Source organism: Pseudopodoces humilis, chromosome 17 (assembly GCF_049639895.1).
Source record: "Pseudopodoces humilis isolate 2021_Gansu_Grassland_sample_001 chromosome 17, ASM4963989v1, whole genome shotgun sequence".
In the NCBI taxonomy this organism is placed as follows: domain Eukaryota; kingdom Metazoa; phylum Chordata; class Aves; order Passeriformes; family Paridae; genus Pseudopodoces; species Pseudopodoces humilis.
The window spans coordinates 1,646,821-1,667,561 of record NC_142216.1 but is presented as its reverse complement, the minus strand read 5'-3'; the positions used below and the strand labels follow the sequence as shown (position 1 = coordinate 1,667,561).

At 54.4% G+C, this 20,741-nt stretch overlaps 3 protein-coding genes across 4 annotated transcripts; 2 read left to right on the top strand and 1 right to left on the bottom strand.

Moving 5' to 3' along the window:
• The first annotated feature begins 219 nt into the window (after window positions 1–219).
• On the top strand, window positions 220–11,499 carry GRPEL2 (GrpE like 2, mitochondrial). 2 transcript variants are annotated; one of them, XR_001331522.2, is made up of 5 exons: window positions 220–376; window positions 4,301–4,469; window positions 5,621–5,702; window positions 7,600–8,088; window positions 8,846–11,499. XR_001331522.2 is itself a non-coding variant. In XM_005523683.3 (4 exons), the coding sequence occupies exons 1-4, from the start codon at window positions 309–311 to the stop codon at window positions 7,953–7,955; spliced, it is 675 nt and encodes a 224-aa protein (XP_005523740.1). In that variant the 5' UTR covers window positions 220–308; the 3' UTR covers window positions 7,956–11,499. The 2 variants fall into 2 exon arrangements, 1 of the variants encoding a protein (XP_005523740.1); XM_005523683.3 differs by having other exon boundaries at window positions 7,600–11,499.
• Window positions 11,500–13,388: 1,889 nt separating this feature from the next.
• Window positions 13,389–16,286, top strand: PCYOX1L (prenylcysteine oxidase 1 like). The gene is made up of 6 exons (XM_014253039.2): window positions 13,389–13,503; window positions 13,698–13,904; window positions 14,340–14,514; window positions 14,594–14,805; window positions 14,894–15,034; window positions 15,555–16,286. Exons 1-6 carry the CDS (start codon window positions 13,389–13,391, stop codon window positions 16,211–16,213), a joined length of 1,509 nt encoding a protein of 502 aa, XP_014108514.2. The 3' UTR covers window positions 16,214–16,286.
• Window positions 16,287–17,382: 1,096 nt separating this feature from the next.
• Window positions 17,383–19,010, bottom strand: IL17B (interleukin 17B). The gene is made up of 3 exons (XM_005523684.2): window positions 18,953–19,010; window positions 17,794–18,080; window positions 17,383–17,641 (listed from the first exon to the last, which is right to left on the bottom strand). The coding sequence occupies exons 1-3, from the start codon at window positions 18,971–18,973 to the stop codon at window positions 17,383–17,385; spliced, it is 567 nt and encodes a 188-aa protein (XP_005523741.1). The 5' UTR covers window positions 18,974–19,010.
• Between the last annotated feature and the right edge of the window lie 1,731 nt (window positions 19,011–20,741).

Here is a 20,741-nt window from a genome sequence, read left to right as displayed (position 1 = left end):
TCATTCCCCACATCCCCTCAGCGCGGTGCCGTGCCCGGGGCCGTGTGGGAGCTGTAGTTCATTCCCCACATCCCCTCAGCGCGGTGCCGTGCCCGGGGCCGTGTGGGAGCTGTAGTTCATTCCCCACATCCCCTCAGCGCGGTGCCGTGCCCGGGGCCGTGTGGGAGCTGTAGTTCATTCCCCACATCCCCTCCTTCATCCCCTCAGCGCGGTGCCGTGCCCGGGGCCGTGTGGGAGCTGTAGTTCTGCGGTGACGCGGGTGCATCGCCGCCACCTCCTCGGCGCTCCGGGCCGGTCCGTGTGGGACCATGGCCGCCCGCTCCCTGCGGCGCCTCGGGGCCCTGCTGCCGGCGGCCGGCAAGGCCGGCACAGGCAGGTACGTGGGGCGAGCCGGGCCGGGCCGGCCGGGGCGGGGGGGGCAGGGGTGGCCCGGAGCCGCGGCTGTCGGGGACAGACGTGGCAGCGCTGCGGGGCCGGGCCCGGGCGGGCGCCGCGCCGGGGGCGGGAACGGGAGCGGATCCGAACCCCAACCCCAATCCCAACCATGAGGCTGGCCCGGATCTGGACCCCGACCCGAACCCACAGCCGGACCCAGACCCGGACCTGCATCATCCCCGCCGCTTCTCATCATCCCCCGCCGCTCCCCATCTCATCCCCAAAACGCTGCGGTTCTCCTCAGAACGCCCTGCAGCTGAAATTACCCCCGATAACCAAGCTCTTTTCCCGGAAAAGTGATTTTTTTTTGGCGTGAATTAATACTCGTTTTTAAGGCAAAGCGTTTCCGCGCTCGGTAAGTCACGTTGGGAGGTGGTTTCCTGGAACTGTGGGTGGGTTCTGTGTGTCGCTGAACCATTTATTCATTAATTACGGCTTTTATGTGCTCCTCGGGTTTTGTTTTTGATGCTGAGGCAGCACATGTGCTATCAGTGTGTTTCGGGTGGTCGCAGGAAGAGAATCCATTTCATTGTGTCAATATTTAGACAGAGGAACAGTGTCCACTCATGCTTTTTTCTATCGTGGCATATGGCTTAGAAAAAAGAAATCAATAAAGGTGCTTTGGTTATTTGAATGACGTATGGGCAGGTGAAAAGAAAAAAAAAGCCAAAAAGCCTGTTAATTTATTTTTGTCTATAAGAGAAACACCACTAAAATACTATTTAAATGTAATATAATAAATCTGCAGCACATAATAAAGGCAGCTATGTTTGGGACTAAATGTAGATGCATGTCAGGAAATTCTCCCTCTTACGTGAGTGAAAATTGCTTTGCCTCCCTAAAAAAGGTGCAATGAGTGCTTTACCATCTTCGTGTCCTTCTTTTGTATACTCTCTAAGAGCTTTAGGTCTTTCTTACATGCTGGAAGCCAAAACTGCCCCGGTGCAGAACAGAGCGGGACAATCCCCTCCTTCCACTGGATTATCTCTGGAGTCACTCCCTGATGAACTAGCGCCGAGGAATTGGGAGTAATTAGATTTCCTTCCAAAGCAGGCTCATCAGAGCTGAAAGCAGTGCAGATGTCTGTGTGTGTCTCAGCACTTTGTCATGCTGATTTGGGAGGAGGAGGGAGTGTTCCAGGACGGATGGGGAAGGACCCTTGCCTTAGACAGAGCTGATTGTCACTTTGGAATGGTTGGGTGCTCCAGAAAGAGGTGCTACCGTTTTACCTCTGACCAGAAACCCTCTCTCATCACTGAAATATTAATCTTGAAGGACAATTGGCTTGAGCCATATGGCTGCAATCAGCTTCTCTGCTCTTTCTTATCTCTTCGGCTTTCTGTGACATCACCCTGTAAATCTTTCTGTAGCACCAACTTGTGTAACTCCCTTCACACGCCCCGCGACTTCAACGTGCCTGGCGCTTCAGGATGTGTCAGCTTCCTCCCGTGGGATCCGTGCCTATTTTTAGGGTAGCTGTGATCAAACCAGCCTTTAGAAGATGGAGCCCAGTCAATGGACAGCCTGTAAATAGCTCCTGCCACTTGTTGGGGAGGATTCCTTTCATCCTGCAGGAAGGAGTAAATTCAGCGGCATTTTCAACCCTGCATAACAGACCTGAAGAATTCCCTTTGGAGTCAGGCTGTGATTTCTTGGCCATAACTTTTCCAGGCAGCGTGTGACAGCCAGAGCATGTCCTTGTGCTCTGGGATTTGGGATTTGGGATTTGGGTTCAGAGGCTGCGGACAGGAGTCCATGCAGGCAGCTCCCTGCTCCACGTAGGCAGCTGGGAACGGCTCCTCCATGCCCATCTCCCACGCAAAACACGCCCTTCCCTGCACTGTAACCGCTGGTAGAGGGAAATACCTCCCTAACTCTGGCTTCTTGGGCACAGAGGAGTTAACTGAGCTGCACAGCCTATTTTTAAAACACAGGAGTTTCACCTCTGAGGGGCCCAGAGAGATTTCTCTGGGTTCTTTGGTTCATCTGTAGCGTGGCTGATTTCCATCCCTGCAGCTCTTTGAAATGAAATATGAGATGATAAAGGATAAAGCTTGTAGCTGGTGCTTCCCATGGATATTTTTATGTACAAAGAAAGCCTCAGATAGATTTTTGAAGGCTTGGTGAAGGGATACTGCTCTGTCTCCCCTTCTAGTTTAATCTACTTTGTCTAACTTTGATAAAGTGCAGTCAATAAAATGAATGTGACAGGAATCTTAATAATCATTCAGGATGGGGTCTTGTGCCCCAAACAGCAGCCAGGGATGAAATGTGGGGGTTTTTTTCCCTGTATTTGCATTCCTGGAACTCAGATGGTTCTTTAAAGATTAGTCTGAGCAACATCCTACTCTAGAGCAAGTGTAAGTAGAGAAAGCACTTTCAGGTTTGTGTTTGGCACAATAATTTGTTGAAAAGGAGTGGTCTGACATACAGATGATGTTTTAAGTACCCACTTAATAAAAACTGCACATGCAGATGTCCTCAGGTGGGGAAAGGAAGTTTGTCATTAGTGCCGTGGGACATTTAGCCACCTGGTATTAAGGATTTAAATGAGGAAACATCTGGGCTGCTAAACACGGGGTGGGAGGAGATGCTTGGTGATCTTTGGGCAGATACAGATCTCCTGAGCTGGGTTTTGAGGGTTGAGCCAGTCTGAACCACCTCAGGGACACCCGCTCCCTGCCCCACATCTCACATATTTGGCTTCTCTTTGTTAGGGGCACTTGCACTGATCTGATCTGTCAGCAGACCTGTTCAGGGACACTGAGAGAAAAGTCCCCTTGTTTTATAGGGTTATTTTTCAGCTGTTTTAACTCCTTGAGATTGAATTCTGCTCAATTCCAGTACTGGAATAAAGAGGGTTGAACGGCGCTGAGGCTTCATGATAGACAGAAGAAACTCTGTGCACTTCTGTGACATTGAACCTGAGCAATTCAGCCTTGCTAAAGAGGAAGAATGCTTAATGGTGCAGGCCTGGTAATGTGAACTCAGCTGAATCGATCCTGGGGTCTAAATTAGTGTCTCTGTGCAGTGTGGAATTGTTCTGTAAAAACACAGGGAGTGGAGTTGATGCCAACACAGGGATTTCTGGGCTGTGCTGCCTTTCACGGGGTAGATGTGCACTTAAATTAAGGAAAATATTGCATAGAGGGGATATAAAACATTGCATGAAGGGGGTGTTGAAAGCTTTGCTCAGAGGAAGAGCCCAAGTATTCCCAAAAAAGGAGAATACACGCTTCCTTGTTAGGTGTGTACTGAACTGTTTCCGGAATGGAGCCGGTTTGGAAGTAAATTCTGTTTTGTTCTGCAGATTCTTCCTGGTGTAAGGTGTGAGAGGGAGGTGGAGCTGGAGCTCATGCTGACAGGAATGAGCCCTGTCTAGGCTGGTTTGTAAAAGGAAGTGTAGTAGGAGGGAGAGTGAAACACAGGGAATCACAGAATTATTTATGTTGGAAAAGACCAGGGAGGTGGTGGGAGTGTCCAGGGAGAGACTGGATGTGGCACTCAGGGCTCTGGGCTGGTGACAAGGTGGGGATTGGGCACAGGTTGGGCTTGAAGGTGTTTTCCTCACATTTATTTATTTATCCCCGCCTCATTTATTCTGTGTTTCTGTGAAAATCTGACTCTTTTCAAGGTATGCCAAAGAAGTGGTGTAAAGCCTCTGTGTGCCATGTTAGTCTAAAATAAAATAATTTAAAAACACCTCTTTGTGTTTCTTTGCTGATTGTTTGTGTTTTCTGAAAAGTACTCAAATTGTGTGTAGAATCCTGTGTACCTCTATTAAGAGAGCCTGCTTTTAATAATGACACTAATCTTGAATTCTCCTTGACCCTGAAGTTACTCAACTTTGTTTCTTTGTCCCTAGTTTGCATTTCAGAGGGTCCCCCTGTGCTTTCAGCACTGCAGCTCAGCAGAGGAGTACAGGAGATGAGTGTGGCCCAGAGGAGCCCAGTGACGAGCCCAAGCACCCCCTCTCTGACTGTGCCTTGGAGCACAAAGCCATCAAATTGGAAGAGCAAGTCCGAGATTTAACTGTGAGTGTGCTGGATGCCTTTGCTTCAGTCCCCTTGGCTTGGTCTGGTTTTCAGCCCTGGATTTTTCTCTGAATGCTGTGACACACACAGAGCTCCAGAGCAGCTGTGCCCTGAGTGTGAGGGTGAAATTCCACCCTGCCTTCCCCAAAACACCATCATCTGTCAGCAGTGCCAGCAGCAGGCCACTGATGGTGTGATCCTGGCAGGAAAAGCTGTGTGTTGGAGCTGGTCACGTCTTTCACAGCCTTGTGGCAGTAGCTTCGTGCTGATTAGTGTCACATATTGGCACAGAGTCATGGAATATCCTGAGTTTCCACAGGATCATCCAGGGCAGCTGCACAGACCCCAGACAATCCCAGCTCCATCCCTGGAGCGCTGTCCAAGCTCTCCTGGAGCTCTGGCAGCCTCGGGGCCGGGACCATTCCCTGGGGAGCCTGGGCAGTGCCAGAACCCTCTGGGGAAAGAACCTTTCCCAAAATCCAACCCAAACCTCCCCTGGCCCAGCTCCAGCCCTTCCCCGGCTGCTGTCACAGAGCAGAGGGCAGAGCTGCCCCTCATGAGCAGCTGCAGAGCCCAAGGAGTCTCCCCTTGGCCTCCTCCAGCTGAACAATCCCAGCACCCTCAGCTGCTCCTCCATGGCCCCTCCAGGTCTTTCACCATCCTCGTGCCCCTCCTTTGGACCTTTAATACCTTTATGTCACACTGGATCCAGATTATGCAAGAAGGGAAGTCCTTTTAAGTGCCCATGTGTGGTGGAAATCGGGTTCTGTATGGAAGAACACACGTGACTGAGGTAGGGGATTAAATACCACAGCACTGGGCTGCTCTGGAGATAATCACCCTGAGAATCCTGCACCAAGTGAGAAATCAGCTGTCACAGAGCTGCCTGCTGGAGAAAAGAGGATCTCGGCAGCAGCCTGACAGTGGCTGTTCAGCTGAATTCAGTCATTCAGTGCCCAGAATATTTTTGGCCTTCCTTGGGTCTTCTGAGGGAGTTGCAGTTTTTGGTTAATCAGTAGAAGGACTCGGCTTTGTATGAAAATGCAGGAGCCCAGCACCACCTTCTCTTTTTTAAAGCATTTCTGAGGGGTTTCCAGTGTCAGGAAAGGGGTTTTACCTCCTGGTTTGATGTGTGCCCTCTGTGGTTACAGGAGCGATACCGAAAAGCTTTGGCAGATTCTGAGAACGTCCGGAGGAGAACGCAGAAGTTTGTGGAAGATGCCAAACTCTTTGGTAAGAGCTGTTTACTCACTGGCCTGCCTGCCTGAGCAGAAAGTGCTGATCAGCAGCTTTTCTGTCCCCCTGTCCTGCCCTCCCTCCTTTATTTTAAAGCCTGCTGTGATGTTTGGCCTGGACTCCTGATATCTGGGTTTAATCACAATTTTTTCTCTTGTGTCCAGCTGTGTCCTGTCCTGTCGAGTTTATCCACAGAATCACAGAATTGTGACTATTTTTTTTAATTTTTAATAGTCCCAGTGAAGCTGAGTCTAGTTCTTCTGACTTGGTTGAAAATGCAGGCTCTGCTGTGTGCTGAGGATTGGCTCTGGCAGGGTGCATTTCACACTCGGCTGTGTCATGAGGTTGTGATCTCCTTTACTATATTAACAGCCTCCTCTGCTTCAGTTCGTTGGAGGGAGATGCAGCCTGGGGCAGTGGTTGCCAGTCTCTAGATTAGGTGTTTAAAACCTCCAGAAGAAATATTTTAGCATCGGTGAAAGGAGCTGGATTCGTAGCTTTGGCAGCAGAAGCAGGTGAAGGGGGAAGAAAGTGCTGTTCAGGCATTGCACTGTGCCAGAACCATCTCTGAGAATGAAAATCTGTTTTTCTCCATAATGCATGAATCTCAAGAGGTTTATTGTTAGTTAATTCTAGCAGCCTCAAAATTAGAGCTGCTGTTATTTTCTTACCTTCCACCCATGGTGCTATAAAATGGCTGCTGAGTTTGGGGATAATCAACAACAGGATGATTCATTTTGAGAGGGTTTTTGGAGCTCTTGGGATTTTATATGTAGCATGAAGAAAAAATAAGTTCTTTATTAGAAATTGCTCACTGAGTGAGACTTGGAGGTAAGAGGAAAACCTGAAAGGAAGTCATAGCAAGGTGGGGTTAATCTCTTTTCTCAATTGATGAGAGGTAAGACAAGAGGAAACAGCCTCAAGTTGTGCTAGGGGGGGTTTAGATTGGATTTCAGGAGAAATTTCTTCACTGAGAGTGTTGCCAAGCACTGGCACAGGCTGCCCAGGGAAGAGGTGGGGACACCATCCCTGGAGGTGCTGAAAAGACTCAGTGACATGTTTAGTGGTGGCCTTGGCAGTGCTGACTTGATGATCTTGAAGGTTTTGAGCAGCCTAAATGACTCTGATTCCGTGAAATGAGTGGTAAGTGTTGGGATTCTGTCTGCTCCTCTGCTGCATCTCCTTCCTCTCCCTTTGTTCGGTGCCTGTTCACATGTACAGCTGCAGACAGCACCTGACTATTGCCTCATTTTCTCTGTTTCCCTAATGTGTCATCCCAGTCAGAGAGTTATGACATTTATGTAACTGAGGGAGGCAGCTTTTCCTGGAATTCCTGCACTGTGCAAGAAATCACTGTTGGAAATGCAGCCAGTCTAACCCTGTTTTTCTAATGACAAAACCTGCCTGGCTTTTCATAACCAACCCAAGAACCATTTTGGTCCAGTTCTTCCACAATGGTTTTAAGTTACGAATAAATTGGGGACTTTGTACTTTTGAATAGCCATGCATTGTTTTTGCTTCCCCTCATTGTGTTCGTTCCCTGTGGAATGGGCATTTGTGTGACAAAATTGTGTCTGGAGCAGAGTCCTAAATCAAATCTGAGTTGCAAAAAACTGCTTGGAGTGAGATATTAATGCTCTGCTTCGTCAGGAATACCAAATATATATATGTTTGTGGTATGGATGTGCATTTCCTGCATATCACTTGGTTTGAGGAGTTTTTCGATTGCTCTTAATGCTGAAGCTTTGGTTCCAGGAATCAGAAGACACTGCCTGCTCTGACTAAATTAACTTCAAATCAATGAGCGGCTTTAAAGGTGCCTTCAAACCACTGTGACTTTGTCTGTCCTTGGTACTGGATGTTCTGTAAGCTGTCCTTCATTTCCTTCCTGCAGGGATCCAGAGTTTCTGCAGGGACCTGGTGGAGGTCGCAGACATCCTGGAGAAGACAGCCGAGAGCGCCGCCGGCCAGGCGGGGCCCAGCGATCCCAACCCCACCCTGAAGAAGATCTACGAGGGCCTCTCTCTCATCGAGGCCAAGCTGCAGAGCGTCTTTGCCAAGCACGGCCTGCAGAAGATGAACCCTGTGGGTGGCAGGTACGACCCCTACGACCATGAGATCATCTGCCACGTGCCAGCCGAGGGCATGCAGCCGGGCACGGTGGCGCTGGTCACGCAGGACGGCTACAAACTGCACGGCCGCACCATCAGGCACGCGCTGGTCGGCGTGGCCGTGGAGGCACAGGAGTGAAGTGGCTTCAGCTGCCCCACCTGGGACCTTCCTGAGCTGGGGACAGTCACGGCTGCTTGTATTTACTTATTTATTGAGCTGGGTTTGTGTCGTGTGATGGCTTCGGGGTCGCGTCGGCGCCGTTCGTCCTGAGGTACTTGTGTATTTAATAATCCTTGGAGTCTGTGCAGTAGTAGTAGGAGTCCTGCTGTTTGTCAGAAATCTGTGGCACTGTAGCCTCTTTCTCTGCTTTTTTTCTCCATGAAGGTTTGTATGGGGAAGAGAGGAGATATGGAGAGAAGGGGAAATTGAAATTCTCTTCTTGTCTCCCTGTTCCATCTCTGAGGGAGACTCCTGCAGTGGCCTCCAGGAAAGGAACTTCTCTGCCTCACTTTCCACAGCTGTATTAAGGGACTGTAATAATACTGACCTACCTCACAGGGATGTGGTGAGGCTTTTCACGTGCAAAGCACTGGGAAAAGTCCAGAGGGATGAGTATTATTATCACCTGGATTTGATGTCTTCCCTTGTCCCCAGACGCATCAGATGGGGCAAAGATGATCACTTGCAATGACATTTAGGGGCAGCTTTTTCTTACATTGCTTCAGGAAAACAATCTGGAATTCGTGGAATCTCGGTCGTACTAGAGTTGAAGAAAGATCAGGGTTTAAAAAGAATTCAGTTGTTAGGTCATACTAATGTTAATATTCCTTCTCCAGGTAAAATTCCAGCTTGACTCTTTGTTCCCAAAGGTAAAACAGGGAATGGTGATTTGTGGTGGAGCCAGAAAACTGTCCTCACATCTCTTAATCTCCAACCCAAATGTATGTTTTAGAGGAGAGTAATTTCTCTTCCCTGGTGGGTATTTGTGCAGCTTTCAAGCATGATAAACTATGTGCTCTTTGTTGCAGCTGCTGGCAAAATGGAGCTGTGCCCTTAAGCAGGAAATCTGGACTGTTCTATTTTCTCAGCTCTCCAGTAGAGATCCTCAGATAGAGGTTGCTCAGATTACACCAACTTCCAATCCACATTCTGATCCTACTTCCAATGATCCTGGTAAATATGAAACCTTTTGGGTTTTGACGCAAGGAGAAAAATCTCTGCTCCAAAGTCTCAAGTGCCCTTGTGCCAATTTTAGCAGCAGTGACAAGAAAGCAAGAGAAGCAGAAGGCTGAGGAAGTGAAAGCTGACCTCGAGCTGTCCTCCTGGTTGGAGGCATGTTGTTGTCACAGCACATATGTATTTCCCACTGGCCCTATTGCCTGGGAGTTCATTTATCTCAGCTGAAAGGATGCAGTCACTGAAGAGGATCAGAATTTAACCCTTTGCAGAGCAGCAAGCAGTCAAATGACAGAAGAGCAGATAAGCCACAAAACCAGGAAGGGTTGGTTTCCAGGTTGTTTCTTACTGATCTGTTCATTCCTTCCTTTTTACTCTCTGGAATTGGTTCTATAACCTGACTTCCAAAAATGCTTTACTTAGAGTGGATGCCACCCCTGGTTTGGAAGAAAATTTATTCTTCTCCCATTCCTTTTTAGGCTTCAGCTGAAAAACCCTTTTGTGGTGGACTTCAAAATTGTCACAGCCTTTGAATTGACAGTCTTTCACCTGGGGACTGTGTGCAGTTAGTGGGTTGGCATCCTAAAAATTTAAGGAATCTGCACATTTCTAACCTGTTTCATGCAACTTTTTTTAGTGGCAGCTGTGGTGTGGGTCTGTAGTGGATCATTTTTGGAGTGTGGGTTTTTGCCTCTGTGCAGTAAGTTCTGAGGGAGGCGCTGGAGATTTCAGCCCTGATACAACACTTCTGGCAGCTTTAGCTCATGAACCAACCCCTTGCTCAGTGTCTTGTACTATTTTCATGTTTTTGGAAGTTTCAGAGATAAACAGCACTTCCTGTTCATTGTTGTGCTGAGCAGGTCACCAGGGTACGCTGTTTCTCCAGAGAAGAACGAGTAAAATACGAAATGTGGCACTACAAATCTGGCTGTTCTTCCTCAAAAGTGAGGAGCCCGTGTCCTCAGCTGCAAGGAACAGTGGGGTCTCTGCTGCCTCTTCAGCCCCTGCTGTATCAGCTGAGTCTTGCAGTATGAGGGGAGAGCTGGAAACCAACTTTGAAAATGAAACTTTAGTTGTAAAGAGCCAAACAGAAGCACAGGCATTTTACACAACACTTTTGTGTCACAGAGAGGCTGCAGCTGGGTGTGACCAGGACTGATGGGATCCAAATCCTCTTTAAACTCACCCGTGGAGCCACTGGACTGTGAAAAAAATGTTACAGCCACTCAGAGCAACTTGGGTTTGCCAACTCTGCCTGTCTCCTCAGCCAATACTCACCCACTTCTGCCTTAAGGAAATACCCTAAAATGCACTCCAGACCTTCTGTCTGTACTGAGAGATGATTTATTCAGCTTATCTGTCTGGGGTCTGCTTTCACTGAGGCACTGCAGTGTGGCTGCAGCAGGAATCTGAAGGATCCGGGTCCTGTGCAGCCCTTCCCACCCTCACAGAGCCCCTTTTTAATGTGGGGCGAGTTCTTCTCCCAGTGAAACCTACAAAACTTCTGCAGGATCCTATCAGCTTTTATGATTCCTGTGAAATGGAGCCAATGCTGAGAGACTCTTTCACAGATGTTACCAAAGAGATAAATCCTGTAGCTGTTTGTCCCAGTTCCTGCTTCCTTTGAAAGGTGAAGTGAAAATGAAATATCCGATCCTGGATTCCATCATAGAATCCAGATTTCCCAGGTAAAATTTGATTCTCTTGCCTTTCAAGCACACTTAATGATGGGGTTTTTTTTGTTTTTTTGGTCCTGGATGAGCTTGTGGAAGGGTAGATTGAATTTCTCCTTGATTCTTGCTGCCTTTTCTACCCTGTTCTGTAACTCCTGCAGGGAGGGCAGTGACCCATGAGCTGCTCCTCTGCAGTCACTTTATCCAGTGACTGTTTCATAAAACAGAAACACATTAACAGGGCAGGAATAGAGATGAGAGGAAGTGTCATGTACCTTTTAGTCATTTCCACACCTGAACAAGTCTCCAGTGGCACTCTCATGAGCATGGCAAGATCTGAGCTCTGACCAGGAGCAGTGCAGAACGAAATTGTTGGATGGAAACGTGGAAATGAATGTTGCTTTGTGAACCTTAATTTCCCAGTGCTTCATCAGCAGAGCTTCTGCTGGAAGAGCTGTGATCACTCAATAGCTCTTAGCAGTCCCTTAATTAAAAAAAAATGTATTTAAGTTTTATATTGTGAATATTGTAGTATTTTTTATTTTAAAACTCAAGGTGTTTTGATATTGCTTGCAAAGTCAAATGAACAAAGTGTTGCTAATCTCCAAAAATCTAAGACCGTTTAGGTGGAGGGAAAACGTGTATATATTGTATTTTTTGTGTGTTTCTGTGCTCTTTGTTTACCCAAAAGTTCTGGCTGTATGAAAAACAGAGATGTGTGGGAGCAGTGCAAGGAATTGACAACAATATTTGAGTTGATGCTGGAAAGGGCTGATTTCCTTTAGATGTCCAGATCCTGTCCATTTGCTAATAAAACAGAAGAATTGCAGTGACTCCTCTTGCCTTTTTCCCTGCCCCAAACTGCTGCTCATTCCAACTCCAACCAGCTGGGACTGCACTTTGGAAGGTTTCTTGCTGTTCCTGATCTCATTGTCTGTGAAAGGGCTGCAGCAGCATTTGGCTGAACATTTTATTAACGATGTTTTAGGAGGATTCCCAGAAATGCACACAAAGGGTGTTGGTGTCAGTGATTCCTGCACTGATAACCTGCCCAGGTGTGTCAGTCCGTGCCGTTTCCACACCTTCTGCTGTGTCTGTTCCTGGATGGCTGTGCAGAGAAATGGTTTCTGCCAGCCTCTGGTGGTGGTTGGTTCAGCAGAAACAGCTGAAATCTGGATATCTGGGCTTGTCTTTGCTCAGCTCTGCTGCCTGTTTGCCCCTGTGTGCAGCCACAAGGGTGGCTTCATTCACAGGGTGCATTCACACTGTGGTACCCACAGGCAGGCTGCGATTTCAGGGATTTGTGGGAGAAAAGACGAGGCTTTCTGTGCAAGGGTGTGTTTATATCGGATTTCATTCTGGGCCTCCATTCCTGCTTGGTGCCCTGTGGGTGGGCCTTGTTCTCCCAGAGCTCTGGATGCCCCCGGGCACTTCTCCCTGCAGTCAAAAGCATTTGCAAAAGACCATTTACAAATAGCCTTTATGGGGGTGAGATCAATATTTCCGTGCTGAAGATGCGCCAGCAAAGCCAGCCGCGATGCAGGGGTGATGAACCATTATGACTTTTCCTCATCCTGCTAAAATGCACGAGCATTGTTCGGTGTAACCACCCCAGCGCAGGAAATCCTGCTGCTGCATTAGCCAATTTCTGGCTCTGCTGGTTTTTCTCCGCAGCAACAGTGAGAGTTTGGAGTTCTCAAACCACCACGTGCAGAAAAGGCTCGGAGATTGGGGCAGAGCATTTTGCTTATGGCGTGATATTCCAGAATTCCTGCGAGCAGGGTGGGGACTGGGAGCAGTGCTGACCTGCCTGGGAGCCCTGCTGCGTGCACAGCAGATTTCTTGTCGCCCACAGCCCTGGGGAAATCAGGCTGGTTAAATAAGAGCTTGTTAAAACCCAAGACGTGCCGCAAAGATATTTGTGTGCTGTGTTTTGAGCTGCTTGGGATCATCGTCTCCACATCCCGGTGGGATCCTGCCCCTTGTGAGGGGGAGCTGAGCAAGGGTTAATTTTTGTCTGTGCCCACCCCAAATATTCACACTTGAGGTTCAGGCTTGTACGTGCAGGAAGTCTGAAGTGGCTCCCGGCTGGGGAAAAGAAGGGGCCTGTGCTTGTGTTGTGTTTCACGGAGACAAAATTCAAGTGATGGATTCTCAAAATTCGGTCCTTTGGTAAAGAGCCAGCCCTGGGCTGGAACAGGCCCTGGGTCTGTAATTACACGTCCAACCTGTTCGGGGTTTTTTGCTCAGCCTTTTGCTATCCTTTGTAATCCGAGCAGCAGCGAGCTCCCGTGGGATGCCCTTGGCACAAACCGCTCGCTGTCAGGCACCTTCTTTTGCCCGGGGCACAAACTCCGAGGGAAAGCTTGAAACGCCCTTGCATGAGGCAGGCAGGAGCCAGCCCGCTCCCCTGGTCCGGGGGCCGAGCTCTGCGAGCATCCTCCGTGTGCCCACATGGAAACGCGCTCGGGCAGCAGGAGCGCGGTGCGGCCGGAGCCGCTCCGGGCCGTGCCCCGGCTGTGTGGGATGTGTGAGGAGCGGAGGGCAGGGGATGCTCGAGCGGTGCCAAGCTCCCCCCATCAGCGCCGCTCCCACCACCCCGATCCCTGCGCCGCCGCCTCCCCCGCCCGTGCCGGGCTCGGGGCGGGCTCGGGGCTTGCGGGGGCCGAGCCTGCGGGAGAGGCGGGCCGGGGGGGGCGCTGCCGGCCCCGCTCTCCGCGCCATGGCCCCCCCGCCCGCCTCGCTGCCGCTGCCGCTGCCGCTGCTGCCGGCCCTGGCCGCGCTCCTGGCCGCGCTCCCGGCCGCGCCCGCCGCCCGCGCCGCGCCGCGCTCCATCGGTACGCGGGGGATGCCCTGGGGTGGCCCGGGGTGGGCACCGGGAGCCCGCGGGGGGGACCGGCAGCACCGGGCCGCCTCCCCGCCGCCCCGGGGCCGGCACACGGCGTTCCGCATCCCTGCATCCCCATCCCCGCTGGCCCCACGGCGGCCCCGGGGCGCTGCTGACCCGGCCTCTCGCCGCTCTCGCCCGCAGCCGTGGTGGGCGCCGGGCTGGGGGGCTCGGCCACCGCGTATTTCCTGCAGCAGCACTTCGGGCCGCAGGTGCAGCTGGACGTGTACGAGGCGGCGGGCGTGGGTGGGCGCCTGGCCACCGTCACCGTCAACAAGCAGCAGTATGAGAGCCGCGGAGCCTCCATCCACGCTCTCAGCCTCCACATGCAGGACTTCGTCAAGATCCTGGGTGAGACTGGGCGTCCCTCGCTGAGCTGGGAGGCTGGGACACCCCCGGGCTCTGTGCTTGGGGTAGTTGGGAGGGTTTCTGTCAGTCCCCCTTGGCACCCCTGGCATGTGGGGATCCCCGTGCTGTCCGTGCACCCCTGCCCGGTTGTGCCCTGGAGAGAGAAAGGGATGGGGTGGTTACCATCAGGGGGTCCTGGTGGAATTGGTGCTGGGGGGTTGTTCACAAGCTACTACCAGTGTGTCCCAGTAGGCAGCAGCAGCTCCGTGAGATACCCCACATGATGTGACTGGGAAGAGCCTTGGGGTCTCTCATTCCTGATGCTCCTCCAAGAGCATCTCTGCCCATATTCCTGCTGGGACGTGTGGAGCGCTGGCCTTTCCCAGGAGCCAGCCAGCCCCAGGGAGGGGCAGCCACGCGCTCTCTCTGCTCCCGCAGGCCTCAAGCACCGGCGCGAGGTGGCCGGGAAAAGCGCCATCTTCAGCGGGGAGCACTTTGTCCTGGAGGAGACCGACTGGTACCTGCTCAACCTCTTCCGGCTCTGGTGGCACTACGGCATCAGCTTCCTGCGCCTGCAGATGTGGGTGGAGGAGGTGATGGAGAAGTTCATGAGGTAGGAGAGCCCGAGGGGCTGGGGGGGTTTCCCTGGCACCGGGGCGTCACCGGCTGTCCCCTGCTCCTGTCCCCTCCAGGATCTACAAGTACCAAGCTCACGGCTACGCCTTCTCCAGCCTGGAGGAGCTGCTGCGCTCGCTGGGGGGTGAGGCCTTCGTGAACATGACCCAGCGCTCGGTGGCCGAGTCCCTGCTGGAGGTTGGTGTCACCCAGCGCTTCGTGGACGACGTCATCGCCGCCGTGCTGCGCTCCAGCTACGGCCAGTCCGTGCTGGTGCCCGCCTTCGCAGGTGAAGCCGCCTCCTCTCGCTGTGTGACGCTCCTCAGTGTCCCCTCTGCGGCCAGGCTGTGGAGCCACCCTCATCTTCCTCTCTGCAGGGGCCATGTCGCTGGCAGGAGCCCAGGGCAGCACCTGGGCGGTGGAAGGAGGGAATAAGCTGGTGTGTTCGGGTCTGCTGAAGCTGACCAAAGCCAATGTCATCTCAGCCAGGGTGACGGGCATCTCCCTGCACAGCTCGGGTGAGCTTGGCACAGGTGTGGCTCTGGGTGCACCAGGGTGGGAGGGTGGTGGTGGCAGCATGGGAATGCTGTGGCTGGAGGGCATCCTGGTCCCAGTGAGGCATTTGGGAGAGGGCCTGAGGGTCTGTCCTCCCTTTGTCTGATCCAATGGGGACCCTGCTGCACCAACTTCAGCCCTGAGCTTGCCCTCCCTCCCTCCTGAGGTCCATCAGGATCTCCTGTGGCACCATCCTTGTCACAGGCTCACTCCCCCTTCCACCTCAGCAGGAGAATACCTGGGGCCTGGGCTGTGGGCTGTGTTTCCCCAGTCCTCTTTGGCCCCGCTGGGCTCACCTTCTCTGGAGACATTCTCCCAGAGTTTTAGTGAAGCCTTTCTGCCACCCTAAGGCATCAGCAGCTCATCCATACCCAGCAGGTGCTGTGGTCCAGCACTGGTGTGTGCTGGAAAACGAAGGGATGGAGGTCAGGTTGGAAAAACGAGGCTCAGGGCTGCTCCTGACTGTCCCCTGTCTCTTTTCAGAGGGGAGAGCCCTGTACCAGGTCCACTACGAGAGCACCGAAGGCCAAGGCTCGGCTTTCTACGATATGGTGGTGGTGACGACTCCACTGCATCCCAGCAGGAGCAACTTCACCTTCGAGAACTTCGACCCTCCCATCACCGACTTCCCCGGAGCCTTCCAGCCCTCGGTCACCTCCGTGGTGCACGGCTACCTCAACTCCTCCTACTTCGGCTTCCCCGACCCCAAGCTGTTCCCTTTCACCAGCATCCTCACCACCGACACCCCCGACCTGTTCTTCCACGCCATGGACAACATCTGCCCCGTCAACATCTCGGCGGCGTTCCGGCGCAAGCAGCCCCAGGAGGCGGCGGTGTGGCGCGTCCTGTCCCAGCAGCCGCTGGACAAGCAGCAGCTGAAGACCCTCTTCAGGTCCTACTACTCGGTGCAGGTGACAGAGTGGCCGGCGTACCCCCGCTACGACGCCGCCAAGGCCCTGCCGCCCATCGTGCTCCATGAGAACCTCTTCTACCTCAGCGGCGTGGAGTGGGTGGCCAGCTCCATGGAGATGATAGCGGTGGCTGCCAAAAACGTGGCCCTGCTGGCCTACAACCGCTGGCATCAGGACCTGGAGAAGATCGACCAGAAGGACTTGATGCACAAGGTGAAGACGGAGCTGTGACGCCCGCGAGGGGTGGTGGGCCAGGAGCTTTGGCGTGTGGTAGTCCGGGGAGTATTTATTGCCTTGGGGAGGCCAGGGGGGGCTGGGGGACAAGGGACAGGCTGTGTCCCGGTGACTTGAAGGCCTTCAGGAATACAGTTCCTGCCCAGTGCTGCTGTGTCTGTGCCGTGTGCCTCAGTTTCCCTGTTCCCTCACCTCAGGCTCTACTGGAAAGGAGCCTGTGCCTTCCTCCTGAAAAAAGGGTATTTGGGAGGGATCTTGAGGGGCTTTCAGGGGTGAGGATGGCTGGCACTGGCAGCAATGGGTCCCCCTTGAGCTTCCCAGCTCCCACCAGTCTCTCCTGCCTTCCTGGCTTTGTCCTTGGGAAACTCACAGCTAGGGCTGGAGATCCCACGGCCTCTCCCATGCCTGGAGCCTTACCCAGGCTAACTGTGCCCCAGGGATGCAGGGAGGGCTGTCACAGGTCCTGCCAGGTGCTCTGTGTTCCTGGGGGTGTCCAGACTTGTGTTTGGGGGGCAGAAGAGCCTCCGTGGGAGAAGCTGGGCAGGGCAGAGAGGCAGCGGGAGGGGCCGAGGCAGGCGCAGCTCAGACCAGGGACAGCGATGCGCTTTATTGAGACCTCAGAAGCTGCCCAAACCACCAGCAGCTCACCCGCTCCTTGGACTGCCCAGCCTGGCACAGAGGAACTTGGGGGAGGGCTGGGAAGAGCTGGGGAGGGCTGGGAAGGATGGGAGGGCTGGGAAGGATGGGAGGGCTGGGTGCTGCTGGAGCTGTTGCTGCGATGGAGCCAACAAAGGGGAGTGGGGACTTCGGGAAGAGAGGAGGCCTGATCCTGGTCCTGGTCCTGATCCTGATCCTGATCCTGATCCTGATCCTGATCCTGATCCTGATCCTGATCCTGATCCTGATCCTGCCCAGCCAGAGGGCCCATGAGCAGCTCTGCAGGCTGGGGTAGTCAATGTCAGGGACTGGGACTGCCTCTGCACTGGATGTCCCCAAAGCAGCTGCTGGGGCTGAGTGTGACGGAATCTGCAGGAGGATTTTGAGGAGCTCTTGCACAGGAACCTCCCCTGACCCTGATGCCCAGCCAGGTGGCCTCTCCCAAAGGGCTAAGCAAGAGCAAGCTGGTTAGATGCCCACAGGGAGCTGCAGGGGGTAGCTTTGCAGCCTCAGAAGATGCAGGTGCAGCCCACAGCGATGGTCTCCATCACCATCTGGTACTTCTTGTGACACTTCTTCTTGCCCGAGGGCCTGTGCCCCGCCTCGGCCGGGCCCGGGCAGAGCAGGCGGCGCACGGGCAGCCGGCTGTAGATGGGAATGCTGGCCATGGTGCGGTCCTCCTGCATGGTGAAGGGGTTGATGCAGCCAGTGCAGAGGCACCGGGCCTCGGGGATGTCTGCTGGGATCCGTGTGGCATCGTGGTTTATCCTGGAGGACAAGGAAAGCAGGACAAGGCTGGAGAGATGCTGATGGGGGAGGTGGGTGGCTGAGGTGAGATGGATTCGGCATCACATCCTGCCACAGCCCCTGTGCTGGCACAGGGCCACCTTGCCTGTCCCCGAGGCCCCTCCCAAGCTCACCTGTAGGCCCAGGGGGACAGGCTCCTCCGGTTGGACCTCCAGAGCCTCAGGTTCACCTGGCACTTGGTGTCCCCCGGCTCAGAGCCGTTCCTCAGCTGGCGCACCATGTCCTGGATGCTGTGCTCGTACTCTGCCATGCTGGTGTAGGGGTCATCTGGGGCCCAGGCCAGGGCAGGGGGGGCTGTTGGTGGCCGTGCCAGGCCCCTTCTCCTGCCCTTGGCTGCCTTGCTCTGGTCCTTGGCTTCAGGAACCGGCACCATGGCGAAGGTGAAGATGCAGAGCAGAAGCTGAGGAAGAAGGAGGATGGTGAGTGGCTGCTTGGGCTGCAGGACTGGCACGGAAAGGGAGCTCTCCCTCCTCCCAGGGGTCCCCAGGCGATGGCAGGACCACATTGACTTTGAGGTGGCACATTCAACGCCCAAAGTGCTGGCCTGCAGGTGAGAAACACCTGAGGGTAGTTTGCAGGGATGGTGGGCACACAGTCATGATAAGCTGATGTGTGTGGCTGTCCCTCACCCTGCTCACAGCTGGCAATTTGTGCTGCCCAAAGTGCCCCTGCCTGAGCTGTGCCCGGTGCCCTCCCTGCCCACCCAGTACGTGCTGGGAGGGACCCAGCTCAGGCCGTACCTGGGCAGCCTCTGCTTTAAAAGGAGCCTTACACAGATGAGACAGTCAAGAATGGGATCTTTATCCAAACCCTCCTCTCCCTCCCTCTGTGCTCTAAGGACGGTGAGAGAGAAAAGATGCTTTTTTTCCTTCCCTTCTCCCTCCGGCCTCGCCGGGCCGAGCAGCCGTGTGCTGCCCCCCGGCAGGCTGCCCAGCAGGGAACAAAGTTGCTTTCTGTAGTCCTGCTCCCCGCTCTTGGTGTCCCTGCAGTGGCCCAGGCACCCCCAGGCCCTGCCCGTGGGTGTGCAGTGCCCTGGGGCAGGGAGCTCTCGGCCAGGGCTGTTCTCCCCGTTCGGTGCCGGACTGTCCGGCCAGGCTGGCGTGGCTTTGCTCTCCCAGGCTGCTGCATCCTCACCCTGCCTGGCGTGGGAGCCCTGGCAGGCCACAGCGGGCACCTCCAAAGCAAACAACCCCAGGTAAACAAGCATGCAAATCATTCTATTAGAGAAGGAAAACGAGGAGCAAGCCCTGAGCTGCCGGGGAGGCACCTTACCAGGTTTGGAGCCCGCTCCATGGCCGCGGAGGGCTGCCGGCCGCTGTCCTGCAGTGTGGCCGGTCCCTGCAAGCAGGGCAGCTAAAAAGGGAAAGCCCCAGCCCCCGGCTGTGCCCTGCCAGAGGTGTGTCCGGTCCCCAAGGTGCCAGGGAGCCTCGGAGCAGACAGGGCAGGGGGCCAGCGTGGTCTGGGACTCGGCCACCCGTCGCCACCCCAGGCGCTGGCTCCTCTGGCGGTGGCGACTGTGGTCAGTGGCGGGTCCCCTGTGGAGCAGGCAGCCCTGAGGGGCTCTCTTGGCAATAACATGATCTGCAGAGGGGGTTTGGGCTCTGTTGGTGTCAGCAGCGGGGTCACAGCCCTGACAGGGCCGGAGGGACACGGCTGGCGGAGCAAGGGCTCGCAGGAGGAGCGGGAGTGGCTGTGTTCCGTGCTGGCAGCAAGGTGAGCAGGTAACCCGGGGCTGAGGGCCCGCTGTCATCTGTGTGCCACCAGCAGCAGCAGCAGCTCTGCTGGTCCCAGGAGCCCCCAGACCCTTCTGCCCAGCAGTGAGATCACCCATCACCCGCTGCATCCCTGATCTGTCTGTCCCCCAACCCTTCCCCTTCTGCTGTCCTCCAGCTCCTGCCATGGGGACACACAGCCGTGCCCACAGCTGGCCCTGGGGCTGCTGCCCTGGCTTTCCGGGGCCGGGCACCGCGGTGCAGGGTGCTGGGGTGGGGGAAACTGAGGCACGGGGATGCTGGCTGTAATTCCCCTTCCAGGGGACAGGGGCTGGCATTGCTGTCCCTGCGGTCAAGTGCCACGCGATGGTGCTGTCCGCCACCCAACCGCTCCCAGCCCTCCATCCTTCCCGTCTGCATCCCTCCTCCTCTCTGTCCCTCCCTGCATCCCTTCCCGCATCCCTCCGCCCCTCCATCCCTCCCTCCATCCCTCCGCCCCTCCATCCCTCCCTCCATCCCTCCGCCCCTCCATCCCTCCCTCCATCCCTCCCTCCATCCCTCTCTCCTCCCCTCCAGCCCAGCCTAGGCCGATCCCGGCGCTGTTCCCCACGCTCCCGGGCAGCAGACTCTGTCCTGCTCCTTTGGTGGTAGCGCTGGACGTTGTTTCCCTCTTCCTCCCGCCTCACTGTGAGTCCCCAGGGATTTGAAAGCCCTTGAGCTTTGTAGGGCAGAGGGAAATTTCCGCCTCCTTTTCCCAGTCCATGAACTGTGCCTCTAGAAAACCCCATAAATAGGGTAAAGGTCTCTGCACCCCCAAGTCACGCTGTCCCCCTCCTCCTCCTGCCAGCCCTGGGATGCAGGGGCTGTGCATCCACCCACATTAACACCCCCAGCACAGCGTTTCAGAGGCTTTGCTGTCCCCTTGGCTGAGATGTGAGCACAGAGTGTCCCGTTTGTCACCTCAGGACCTGCCAGAGGAGCCCTGCAAACACCTGCCAGTGCTTCAGGTGGGTGGCAACACCCGCCCTTTGGCCACCAGCATTTTTTGGGGTGCAGAGCCAATTCTGCCTGCACTCAGTGACTTCTTCCCCTGTTGTGGCACCCCCAGAAGGGCCGGTGGCAGCCCTGGGGCGCCTGCGTGTGCCGCGGCCGCCTGCGTTGTGTCAGCGCTCGGCAATGCTGTTTACACATGAGAGAGGCGCAGAGGCATCTGTGCCGGCAGCCAATTACCCAGTTTTGATCTTTTTTGGTGAAAAGGAAACCAGGCCTTTCCAGACATGGCCAAATTTGATAAGCTGGGGGAGGCAGGGGAGGGAGGTTTTTTCCCCACCGGTCTTGCCCGAGGGAAG

What these genes read in the sequence shown, in the direction of transcription:
- IL17B (XM_005523684.2), bottom strand. Translation starts at nt 18,973, where the DNA reads ATGGAGCGGGCTCCAAACCTG. An exon ending in TGGAGCGGGCTCCAAACCTG is followed by an intron (nt 18,081 to 18,952) that starts GTAAGGTGCCTC and finishes CTTCTTCCTCAG; the next exon opens with CTTCTGCTCTGCATCTTCAC. An exon ending in CTGTCCCCCTGGGCCTACAG is followed by an intron (nt 17,642 to 17,793) that starts GTGAGCTTGGGA and finishes CTTGTCCTCCAG; the next exon opens with GATAAACCACGATGCCACAC.
- GRPEL2 (XM_005523683.3), top strand. Translation starts at nt 309, where the DNA reads ATGGCCGCCCGCTCCCTGCGGCGCCTCGGGGCCCTGCTGCCGGCGGCC. An exon ending in AGCAAGTCCGAGATTTAACT is followed by an intron (nt 4,470 to 5,620) that starts GTGAGTGTGCTG and finishes CTGTGGTTACAG; the next exon opens with GAGCGATACCGAAAAGCTTT. An exon ending in GGAAGATGCCAAACTCTTTG is followed by an intron (nt 5,703 to 7,599) that starts GTAAGAGCTGTT and finishes TCCTTCCTGCAG; the next exon opens with GGATCCAGAGTTTCTGCAGG.
- PCYOX1L (XM_014253039.2), top strand. Translation starts at nt 13,389, where the DNA reads ATGGCCCCCCCGCCCGCCTCGCTGCCGCTGCCGCTGCCGCTGCTGCCG. An exon ending in GCTGGTGCCCGCCTTCGCAG is followed by an intron (nt 14,806 to 14,893) that starts GTGAAGCCGCCT and finishes TCCTCTCTGCAG; the next exon opens with GGGCCATGTCGCTGGCAGGA. An exon ending in CATCTCCCTGCACAGCTCGG is followed by an intron (nt 15,035 to 15,554) that starts GTGAGCTTGGCA and finishes GTCTCTTTTCAG; the next exon opens with AGGGGAGAGCCCTGTACCAG.